At 39.8% G+C, this 11,925-nt stretch overlaps 1 protein-coding gene across 2 annotated transcripts; it reads left to right on the plus strand.

Moving 5' to 3' along the window:
- The first annotated feature begins 902 nt into the window (after window positions 1-902).
- Window positions 903-10,742, plus strand: LOC122313888 (protein ENHANCED DISEASE RESISTANCE 2-like). Of its 2 annotated transcripts, none has more exons than XM_043129196.1 (3): window positions 903-1,355; window positions 2,290-3,377; window positions 10,322-10,742. In XM_043129196.1, coding segments are annotated over exons 2-3 (945 nt in total). In that variant the 5' UTR covers window positions 903-1,355; window positions 2,290-2,433; the 3' UTR covers window positions 10,323-10,742. The 2 variants fall into 2 exon arrangements, with proteins under 2 accessions (XP_042985130.1, XP_042985122.1); XM_043129188.1 differs by having other exon boundaries at window positions 903-1,284.
- The last annotated feature ends 1,183 nt before the right edge of the window (window positions 10,743-11,925 follow it).

Raw genomic sequence — 11,925 nt, forward strand, 5'->3', positions numbered from 1 at the left:
GGACCACATTCTTTTTCAAAGCGATTGCGCAGGATTTGTACACTCCACAACTGTATGTAGCATTACTTAAAAGCATATTGTCAAGTCTTCAAACATGTTTTTTCAAACAATACAGAACCTAGTTTTAATTTTAAAAAATATTGTCAATAGATAAAAATACTTGTATAATTTTTAAATAATTATAATTTTGTTTTTTGATCTTATGTCATTTTTACTTCAAAAACACTTTTAAATTATTTTCAAATAAATATAATATGTTTGAAAGTGTTTTAGATATATGGTTATTAAACGATAATAACTTTTTAATAGTAGAATTTATTATTTGAACTCTACAACTATAAACTTTAATTTAAAAATTATATTACTTACTACAATCTCAAACACAATCTCATTTGAAATAAAATACAAGAAATTTTTTACACTTTTGTCTTAATAAAATAGAGCAAATAGATACCAAGATTCGATTACCAATGCTAGGGGGAAAGAATTCGAAAGCACCAATCTTTGATTTTTCAAGTTTGAGTTATTTTCCCCATTTTTTGTGTTCGATGGTAACTTTTACTCTCTAATTATATTATCTTGCACGTAAAAGAAAATCGATTTCTTTCTTCATTATTTTGGATGATATTCTTATAAGTAAGAGAGAGATGCTAGTCATAGTTGTGAGTGGAAAAATATCATGCAATCATTTTAAAAAAAGTGAATAAATACAAAATTCACATAAAAAGAAATTAATTTTTTAATTATGTATTTTATTTTTTTTTTAAAACAACTATACGGTATTTACATTCTTCATAACTATATCCTAAATTATCAAAATAGATATATATATTATATATATCAGCATCTTGATTACTCGCTTGGGTCACAAATCACAATCTTTCTCCAAACGTAAAGAGAGGGAGAAAAGCAAGGGGAAAAAAAAAAGATGCAGCGTGAGTCGCACCTTGGGGGCAAAAATGTAATCTAAAGAGTAGGAGCTCTACAGCTCTATGATATTTGAAATCTGCAAGCTACATGATTCGTCAAAACGGCAAGTCTGTCACCCGCAACGGGTTTAGCAATTAAAGCTACTTCTCACTTCAAAACTCCTTACCATTAAATCCTCCACTGCCTTGACCGGTTGCCAGTCAAACCGCGAGAAGAAGGAAGAGCTGAAGGGAAGGCTCTCGTTGAAAGCTTCTTTGAATAAGGCTTATTCAATAAGCCCCTTTTTTTCCGCTTTCTATACAATTAGGGTTTCCACGGCCTCAGGTTTCCTGAGCAATTTCTTAACAATTCAAGGTTAGGGATTTGTGCTTTCCCTTTGATTTGTCATAATCCGTTCACACATATATCTATCTTTCTCAATCGGGGTAAGTTTTAAGGGGTTTTAATGGGTTCCTTGCGTAGGTCATGTTGAATGTAAGTATGCATATATATATATATATATAGTGGTTATAGGATCCATAAAGGTCGTGCATATTTCTGCGGATTGTTTACTACTATTTGGGCTCTACGGTTTTCTTGTTTATTCATGCTTCTTTTGTTTTCAAAGCAATTAATATATTCCTGAGAAAAACAATCTTTTAAGGCTTAAGAGAAGATTCATGCTTTTCGAACCTAACCATACAGGCATGGCAAGTTAGGTCTGAGTTGGCTGGCATTGGGAGGGTATGCAGAAGGATGATTTTCTTTTGATTTTTCTCCCATGTTTGCGTTTTGGTTAGGGCAAGGTTGTTTTGCTTAGTACAATATTGCTTTTGCGATATACGTTTATGTTCTGGCACTTTTTTGTGATAATTAAGGCCATAAATTAATCAAAGACTGTTTTTAGTATAAAAATTTGGGTGGCTCTACAGCCACCGCTGGTAGCTCCTGCTACCGCTAGTTGATTTTTTGTGTATTTTATTTTTTGACTTCTTTTATAAGTATGTTTTTAACACTTTTAAATATATATATTTTAAAAAAAAATTACAACATTATTAAAAAACACTTGATCATTAAGGGGAAAAAAAAAAAGAAAAAAAACCAGCGGTAGCCCCCTGCTGGAGGTACCAGCGGGCTCCCCAGCATTTTCCTAAAAGTTTTGAACTTTTGATTCATTTATTTCTTGAATCTTCATGTTCCTAAGGAGTGAGACACACGGTTAGCAGTTGGATTGTGGGTTTCACTTCAAGCTCTGAATCTGAATTTGAATTTGAATTTTCTAAGGCAGATACTTGATAATCGGCCCTATAAGATAACATTTTAACAATTTGTTCACTTTATTTATTTACTTATTCTGATTTATTCTGATTTATCTTATAGATTTCTGGCAAGTTTTCTAGTGTCGAGACAATCTTTAATTTTCGATTCAAACTAATCCGGATTCAGAGTTGCTGGAAGCCTTCCCATATCGTATTGAGCTTTATTGAGTAGTTGCACGAAGGGGCACTGCAATTAGGATATCATATGGCTAGTGCTGATTGCAAGAGTGAGCTGGAATGGGTTGAGAGAGTGAGATCAGGGGGAGCTGTACCACTTCTTGAGCCTGATAACTGTCCGAATGGTTGGGCTTGCCCACCTGGAGAAAAGTTCATGGTCAGAGGTCCGGATTACTTTTCAACAAGAGTGAAAATTCCTGCCGGTGAATATCTTCTAAAGCCTATTGGCTTTGATTGGATTAAAAGCTCAACAAAGATTGGGGAGGTCTTGAATCATCCAAACAGCCGAGTTAGAAAAGTTATTGAGGATGAGTTTCCTGATGGCAATAAGCCTTTTGTTTGGGCTTTCAATCTTCAAGTCCCAAGCAAGGATAATTATAGTGCAGTGGCATATTTTGCCACAACAGACCCCATTCCAGAGGGGTCTCTGATGGACTTGTTCTTGAAAGGTGATGATGGGTTCAGGAATTCCAGACTTAAGTTAATAGCCAACATTGTCAAGGGTCCTTGGATTGTGAGAAAAGCAGTTGGGGAGCAGGCTATATGCATAATTGGTCGTGCTCTTTCCTGTAAATACCATTTAGCAAATAATTTCATAGAAGTTGATGTGGATATTGGGTCCTCCATGGTTGCAAGTGCCATAGTTCATTTGGCGTTTGGTTACATCACAACACTTACCGTCGACCTTGCATTTCTCATTGAAAGCCAAACACAATCAGAGCTCCCAGAAAGAATATTAGGTGCTGTAAGATTCTCCGAGCTGAACCCCACTTCTGCTCTGCCAATTGAACCATCATCTCATATAAATGCTGCCAATTTGCAGTCTTCTTTGCCGACACGATTATGGAAGTCAATTGGGCAGGGTTTTACACATATTCTTAATCCTAGTGCACAAGAGAGTGATTCAACCGGCTCATTACATGTTAATGGGAGTGTTGATCATGAAGGTGCTATCAAAGACGCAAAGAAATGGTAAGTATTAAATGATTAACACATTGAGAAATTCTTCAGTTTTGACTATGGGGTGGTTATTATTTGGTCCCAATTCTTTGGAAAAGCCTGCACTAGCTGAACTCTTTTATTTATTTATAGGACAAGAAATTTAATAAATATGAATTAAAAATAGGTGTAGCCTAAGTACCCTAGATTCTGATTTGTGCTTATGTCAGAGTCATTTATTTTGATGTGTGCATATATGATTTTTACTTCTTTTTATCGGGCTGCATGGAGAAACTACTACGTGAGGGGTTTGTAAATATTTGAAATAACTCCGAATCAAATTTAAAATTTTGGACCAATAAATTTAACTGGAAGGCTCCCCCCCCCCCCTGTCATGAGACCGGCGGCTGGGAGTACAAAAGAATGGATGAGCAGAGGCGTCGGTGGAAGAAACAGAAAAAGCAAGTGAAGAAGAGAAGAAACTAAAGTAATCTGAAGTGTCTTAAGGGTTCTGAAGTGAAGATGCGAAGTCTGTCCTAAGTGGAAGCTGAACGACGCCGTGTTGTGTGTGTGTGTTAATTCCAGATTAAGCTGGACGTGTGGTGTGTGTGTGTGTTGAAGTGTGTGTGTGTTCACTGAACGCAGCGTTTGGGATATGCCCAAACGGTGCGTTTTGTTTTACATAGCTGGGCATTTCTTTTCAGTTAGTTACCAGCCTATATTTTACATTTCCAACCTGTTTTACATTCCACGTGTTTCAATTCCATTAGTTCTGTTAGTAGTGGTTTTACATCCATATGTAAGCCAAAAAATGGCAGAAAAGGACATCAGAATATTTTGGCAAAAAGTAGAATTTGTAGTCTTGTAAGGAGGTTGATTCTTCCTCGAAGAGGATCCTTATCAATGCAACGTTGTGGCTGAAACCTTTCATCAAACAGGTTGTCTGCCTTTCCTTTCCCATTGTATTTGCATGCTCATTCTTCATTCAATCTCTTCCCACCTGCGTACAACAACCCAGAGGGAGTAATTAAGAAGGATCTTAACATTGGTATCAGTAGTCACCCGATCCTACCATCAACCTACAATCCACCCAAACAGCATCCCAGCCAACCCAAACAGCCTCACAAAACAACCAAACAACCTCCCATACAACCCAAAACCATGGCTGAAAATACAAGATCCAAAACTCAACTCATAGAGGCCTTACAAGTTCAAGTAGAGCAACACCAACAGGAATTTATTCCAATCAAAGCTGAAATCAGTGAGCTCAAAACTGATGTTCAAGAAATTAAAGATATGCTACGTACCTTGATGAACCGACAGAACCAGCCACCACCTCCTCCACTTTTTAACCATGAAGCCAACTTTGAAGTGGAAAATCATGACCCAAGAAGAATGAATTCCAGAGGGGTCAAGCTGGATTTTCCCCATTCCCAAGGACTCAATCCAGCTGCCTGGCTTTTTAAAGCCAACCACTATTTCGACTTCCACCAAACACCAATGCCTCAACGACTATTGATGGCCTCTTACCATATGGAAGGAGACGCTCTCGTATGGTTCGAAAATGTTGTCGATGGGGGGTTATGCCGTGATTGGGACACTTTTTCCAGAGCATTGCTGTTGCGTTTTGGACCCACGGCCTACGACGATCCAATGGAGGCACTGATGAGGCTGAAACAGACCACTACGGTTGAGTCTTACATGAGCCAATTTGAAAGGTTGGCCAACCGCCTACGAGCTCTCTCGGATAATCATAAGTTGAGCTGTTTTCTTTGTGGTTTGAAAGATGAAATTCGAATCCCGGTACGTATGTTATGCCCTGTGAATTTAAATGCAGCATATGGATTAGCAAAAATGCAAGAAGAATACATTCCAAGCATCAGAAAAATTGCTAGATCAATGGGGGAAAGAACCACAGCCATGGGTGGGGGAAATTATTCCACTAGCTCTTATTCGAGCGACTATTCTAACAAATGGAAAAAACCTATGGGGGGCGCTAAACCAATTTCTTCTGAACAAATGAATGAAAAGCGACGCAAGGGCCTATGTTTTAATTGTGATGAGAAGTGGAATCCACAACATACTTGTAAAACTGCTCGGATTTACCTCTTGGATGTAAATGAGCAAGTATGTGAGGAGTTGTGTGAGGAAGAGGAAGTGCTACCAATGGTCGGAAGGGACGACAAAACAGTGCTGGAAAACAAAACTACACCAACCAGCAGCAAGGAAGAGCTGGAAATTTCCTTGGCTGCCATAGCGGGAACCCCCACGGTGAGTACAATGCGTTTACTTGGGAGTCTTTGTGGTGAACAAGTGGTGATCCTTATAGATTCAGGCAGCTCCCACAATTTTTTAGATTCAGCATTAACAGCAAAGTTGCAGCTGCCTGTGGATTATTCAGTGAACTTGAAAGTTAGAGTGGCAAATGGCCAATCTCTTAACAGTGAAGGCATATGCCGGACAGCCCAGCTAAAGGTGCAAGGTAATTTGTTAAAACCCCCCCTTCATTTATTAGAGTTGGCTGGTTGTGACATTGTGCTTGGAGTCCAATGGCTAGAGACCTTGGGTCCCATAACTTGGGATTTTTCAAAACTATTAATGACATTTATGTGCGAAGGCAAAACCATTGAATTCAAGGGGATGAAGTTGAACTCCTCGGTTGTCGAGGATGGTCCAAAGTTATTAAAAGCAACTTTGGCTAAGGGGAAGGGCATTCTTTTACAGATTATAGGTGAAAGGGAAGTGAAGGAACATTCTGCAGTGGTGGAAGGGCAATTTTCTGAACTGTTAGAAGACTTTAAAACCGTATTTGATGAACCCCAAGGGTTACCCCCACCCCGTTCTCATGACCATCAAATAGTCCTTAAAGAGGGCACTCAACCCATCACAAATAGACCCTACCGATACCCTTATTACCAGAAAACAGAAATTGAAAAGATTGTGGCTGAGTTATTGGAATCGGGAGTGATTAGACCCAGCTCTAGTCCTTTCTCCTCCCCTGTTTTGCTGGTCCGTAAAGCCGATGGAAGTTGGAGGCTTTGTGTGGACTATAGAGCACTTAATAAGGAAACGGTGAAGGCAAAATTTCCTATCCCAGTTATTGATGAGTTGCTGGATGAACTTTTTGGCTCGGTGATTTTTTCCAAGCTCGATTTAAGATCGGGCTATCATCAAGTGAGGGTAGTGCCAAGTGACATTCCTAAAACAGCCTTCCGTACCCATGATGGACATTACGAATTTTTAGTAATGCCTTTTGGCCTCACCAACGCTCCAGCCACATTTCAAGGGTTAATGAACGATGTTTTCAAACCTTTTTTGCGGAAATTTGTGCTTGTTTTTTTTTATGACATTCTGGTGTATAGTAAGTCCAGGGAGGAACATGCAGGTCACCTAAGAGAAGTTTTAAACATGCTGAAACAGCACTGCTTGTATGCGAAGAAATCTAAGTGTCGGTTTGCGGTTGATGAAGTTGACTATTTGGGCCACATTATTAACAGTAAGGGGGTAATGGCTGATCCTTCTAAGATTACTTCAATGATAGAATGGCCTGAGCCTAAGAATGTGAAGGCCTTACGAGGTTTCCTAGGGCTCACGGGGTACTACCGGAAATTCATCAGGAATTATGGTCTCATCGCAGCTCCTCTCACCTCATTACTCAAGAAAAACTCTTTTTCTTGGAACATGCAGGCCAGTGAGGCATTTACAGCCTTAAAGCAAGCTGTTTCACACCCACCAGTCCTAAAACTTCCTGATTTTAGTAAGCCATTTGTGATTGAGTGTGATGCCAGCGGAAAGGGCATCGGGGCAGTGTTAATGCAGGCTGGACAGCCTATTTACTACCTCAGCCAGGCACTTAAGGGCCGGGCGCTCTCACTATCCACCTACGAGAAGGAGTTATTTGCCTTAGTAACAGCGGTGCAAAAATGGAGGCCATACCTTCTTGGGCAACCATTTATCATTAAAACGGACCAGCAAGCACTTAAATTCCTGCTCGAACAGCGGGTAGGAACTGAGGCACAACAAAGGTGGATTACTAAGTTGATGGGGTACGATTTTATTATTGAATACAAAAAGGGAAAAGAAAATAAGGTGGCGGATGCTTTGTCAAGGAAGGAAGGTGAGAGTCAAGAGGCAACTTACTCGGCTATGATATCCGTCTCCACCCCACTTTGGATTGAAGAATTGAAGAGGAGTTACCAAGACTCTACGGAGTTGACTGAATTAATTCAAAAGTTGCATGATAATAAGGAAGTTCCTAAGGGGTTATCCTTGCAACAAGGGTTGTTGGTTAAAAAAGGGAGACTAGTGGTGGCTCCCAATTCAGATTTTAAACAAAAGGTTTTGCAGTACATTCACAACAGTCCCCAAGCGGGTCACTCGGGGTACTTAAAAACATATCACAGGACGAAGCGTGATTTTTATTGGAAGGGCATGAAGCGAGACATCAAACAGCTGGTACGAGAATGTGAGACTTGCCAAGCTGTGAAGTATGAAACGACATACCCTGCTGGGTTGTTACAACCCTTGCCCATTCCTAACCAGCCCTGGACTGACATCTCCCTTGATTTCATCGATGGCTTGCCAAGTTCTAAGGGATTCAGTGTGATATTTGTAGTGGTGGACAGATTTTCAAAGTCTGGTCACTTTATAGCCTTGGCCCATCCTTACACAGCCCAAGGGGTAGCTGAGGAGTTTATGAGGAATATTTTCAAGCTGCATGGATTTCCTAAGTCCATAGTATCAGATAGGGATCCTATTTTTCTAAGTTCGTTCTGGCAAGCCTTATTCCAGTCTCAAGGAACTTCTCTAGACTTCAGCTCGGCCTATCATCCCCAAACTGATGGTCAAACCGAGGCCCTCAATAAAGGTTTGGAATGTTACTTGCGCTGTTACGCAGGGGCAAAACCTAAGGCATGGTCACTATGGTTACCTATGGCAGAGTGGTGGTATAATACCACCTATCACACAGCCACAAAAATGACCCCATTTGAAGCAGTTTATGGCCATCCTCCCCCAACCCTACTGTCCTATATCTCCGGAACAAGCAAAAATGCCACAGCGGATCAAATGCTCAAAGACAGGGATAGTGTGATACAATTGCTAAAAAGTAATCTCAGTGAAGCTCAAAACCGTATGAAACACTATGCAGACAGGAAAAGAACAGAAAGGCAGTTTGATGTCGGTGATTGGGTATATTTGAAATTACAACCGTACCGACAAAAGTCCCTAGCACTACGACACAATCTCAAATTAGCCCCTAGATTTTATGGGCCTTTTCAAATTGAAGCTAAGGTGGGATCAGTAGCTTACCGATTGAAGCTCCCGGAGTCCTCCAAGATCCATCCGACATTTCACGTGTCTTGTCTCAAAAGGAAGATCGGCTCTCAAGTTCCCATTTTTCCATCCCTACCACCAACAGACCACACGGGTGAAGTAAGACCCGAACCAGAAAAAATATTAGAGAGGCGAATGAAGAAGATGGGAGAGAGAGCAGTTACCGAAGTGCTTGTCAAATGGGTGGGCTTAACCGTGGAAGATAGCACCTGGGAGGTGTTGTGGCGTCTCCAAGGACTTTACCCGCACCTTGCGGGCAAGGTGCTGTAAAGGGGGGAGTTTTGTCATGAGACCGGCGGCTGGGAGTACAAAAGAATGGATGAGCAGAGGCGTCGGTGGAAGAAACAGAAAAAGCAAGTGAAGAAGAGAAGAAACTAAAGTAATCTGAAGTGTCTTAAGGGTTCTGAAGTGAAGATGCGAAGTCTGTCCTAAGTGGAAGCTGAACGACGCCGTGTTGTGTGTGTGTGTTAATTCCAGATTAAGCTGGACGTGTGGTGTGTGTGTGTGTTGAAGTGTGTGTGTGTTCACTGAACGCAGCGTTTGGGATATGCCCAAACGGTGCGTTTTGTTTTACATAGCTGGGCATTTCTTTTCAGTTAGTTACCAGCCTATATTTTACATTTCCAACCTGTTTTACATTCCACGTGTTTCAATTCCATTAGTTCTGTTAGTAGTGGTTTTACATCCATATGTAAGCCAAAAAATGGCAGAAAAGGACATCAGAATATTTTGGCAAAAAGTAGAATTTGTAGTCTTGTAAGGAGGTTGATTCTCCCTCGAAGAGGATCCTTATCAATGCAACGTTGTGGCTGAAACCTTTCATCAAACAGGTTGTCTGCCTTTCCTTTCCCATTGTATTTGCATGCTCATTCTTCATTCAATCTCTTCCCACCTGCGTACAACAACCCAGAGGGAGTAATTAAGAAGGATCTTAACACCCTCTCTCTCTCTCTCTCTCTCAAACAACCCAATTTTGTGCCTGATTATCATGCTATATTTCAGAAACTTTCCTTTTAAGAAATAAAGTTCATGTATGCATGTCTGATTTGCCTCTAAATTTGCAACTTCTTAATATGTTTTTTTAGCATTCAATTCCTTCTGTTAATCTCGAATCTGTTCACTGATATCTCATGAATTCTTGCCAAATCTATTCTCAATGCGTGTGCCTTTCTGATTTATTACCAGTGAAAAATACCCTTCCAGGCCAAATGATATTCCCCAATCTTGAAATTTCTCCCAGTGCTTCCCTTATAGTAGATGTGCACAATTCTTTTCATTCAGGTTTCTTGGCTTGGTCTTTTTTATGGAATTTGTGATAAAGATATATGGACATTGCTTATCTAGATTCACTATCTGCAATGAAAGCATGGTTAATTTATCAGATTCTTGTGTAAGAATTAGAAAAGCTTCTCACTTTCCATTTCTAGGGATGACTGACAGCACCAACAAAGCTATGGCCGTTCCCTTTTTGTTGGTGAAACTTAAAGGGAACTATGTCATATCTATCGTTGCTTTCTTTGGCACATTCTTGACTTTGAACTCATTAAATGCAAATAAGCCATTCAAATGTTTTCCCTGTGTTTTTATCTCCTCTCTTTTACCTGTACATTCTGTGGATAATGACATGCGATTCATGTTGGCAGATCAATCGGGTGAAAGTGGTTGCTGAGTCTGGATTTCCTTGGTAGTTTCCAACTTTGTTGACCTGGTCTAGCATTCACAGCGTCAACTGCTTGACTTGGCCATGCCTTCTCTCTCTCTCTCTCTCTCTCTCTCTCTCTCTCTCTCTCTCTCTCTCTCTCTCTCTCTCTCTCGTTTTTTAATTTCCATCTGTGTAGTAAGTTATATGACTAAAGGCAGGTCAGTGAGGCGTATTCTTCACGAGAAAGATTTTAGGTTTATTGGTTTTAGTAATTGCCTCTATTTTTTGTAATTATAATTATTGTTTTCTGTTCAAAGTTGAAAGCACATATGAAGTGTAGTAGGTTTTTCTTTTGTGATGAACCATATAATGGGTAAAATGTATTGATTTATTAATCTGCCTTCAGAACTCTGGTTTGTTTACATCTTTTCACATTCAGTTAAGTTTATCTGCTTCTCTCATGAAATAGAAGCTCAACTGCTACAGAATTTGTTTAAGCTGCTGCTTACCTATTTTTGACATTTTTTTAGTTACCATGTTCAGTTTTGACCATGTATAAAATATGAATTCAGACCTATGTTTATAATACTGTTCTTTTTATACAAGAAATTCTCATGCATGTATTTTTTCTAACAGTCCTTCTACGGACAGTTGGCATGCATAGTCACGGCGCAATCCGCATGCCACGTTAGCCGATTTCTTTATTTTTTTAAACAGATATTGAAAGGAGAAAATACAGAAAGATAAAAACAATATAGGCAACTTCTTTGTCTTCGCAGAGCTCCTCTTCATGCTTAACAGAGCTTTTCTTCGTGTTGAGCTTCTCTTTGTGCGAAATCGAGCTTCTCTTCGTGCGAAATCGAGCTTCTCTTCATGGGTTGGCAAAAATCGATCTGTTTACCGTGGGTTCTTCTACAGATTGGCGAAAAGTTTTTGCATCTGAGTTCACAACCTTCCCTTTCAATCCTCCCCTTTCGTTTTCGTCCTCCCCCTCTGTCTGGGTTCATAACTCATGGCATGGTACTTGTTAACCTAATTATTCGAAACAATAAATGCAGATTGAAATTTCTCCCTCAAAAGCTTTCATGCTTTCTAACCATCTGTGACCTTACTTTGAATTTTTTGGGCTAGGGGTTACGGCTACTTTCTGATCTCAATTATGAGACTTTTTTTTAATCTTAAAATTTTGTATTCTTTGTCTCGGTTATCTTTCAGAGAATTATTTCTTCTTTTCTGAAAACCCAGTTGGATCAACAAACTATTTCTCAAAAGACTTTCTTTAAGTCCAATAACAAAGACTCGCATATCCCGCTTATGCAAAAACAAGAATTTCAAAGTAGCCATTGACATTCTCTACGAACAAAAGTGCTTAAGGGAAGCAGTGCAGTTGCTTGACCAGATTGATTGACCCTCTATTTTGGTATACTCAAACCTCATTTAGCTGTCTCTAGCATCGTGCTCTTGAAGAGGGTAAGAAGGTCCATGCTCATACCAAAGCCTCCGGGTTGGTGCCTGGGGTCTTCATTTGTAATTGTTTTTTAGATATGTAATGAAATTTTGGGAATATGGAAACATGAAGGGGCACAATCGGGAGTGAGACGGAGA

Source organism: Carya illinoinensis, chromosome 1 (genome assembly GCF_018687715.1).
Source record: "Carya illinoinensis cultivar Pawnee chromosome 1, C.illinoinensisPawnee_v1, whole genome shotgun sequence".
NCBI lineage: Eukaryota > Viridiplantae > Streptophyta > Magnoliopsida > Fagales > Juglandaceae > Carya > Carya illinoinensis.

Coding starts and splice junctions, on each gene's coding strand:
- LOC122313888 (XM_043129196.1), top strand. CDS start 2,434: ATGGCTAGTGCTGATTGCAAGAGTGAGCTGGAATGGGTTGAGAGAGTG.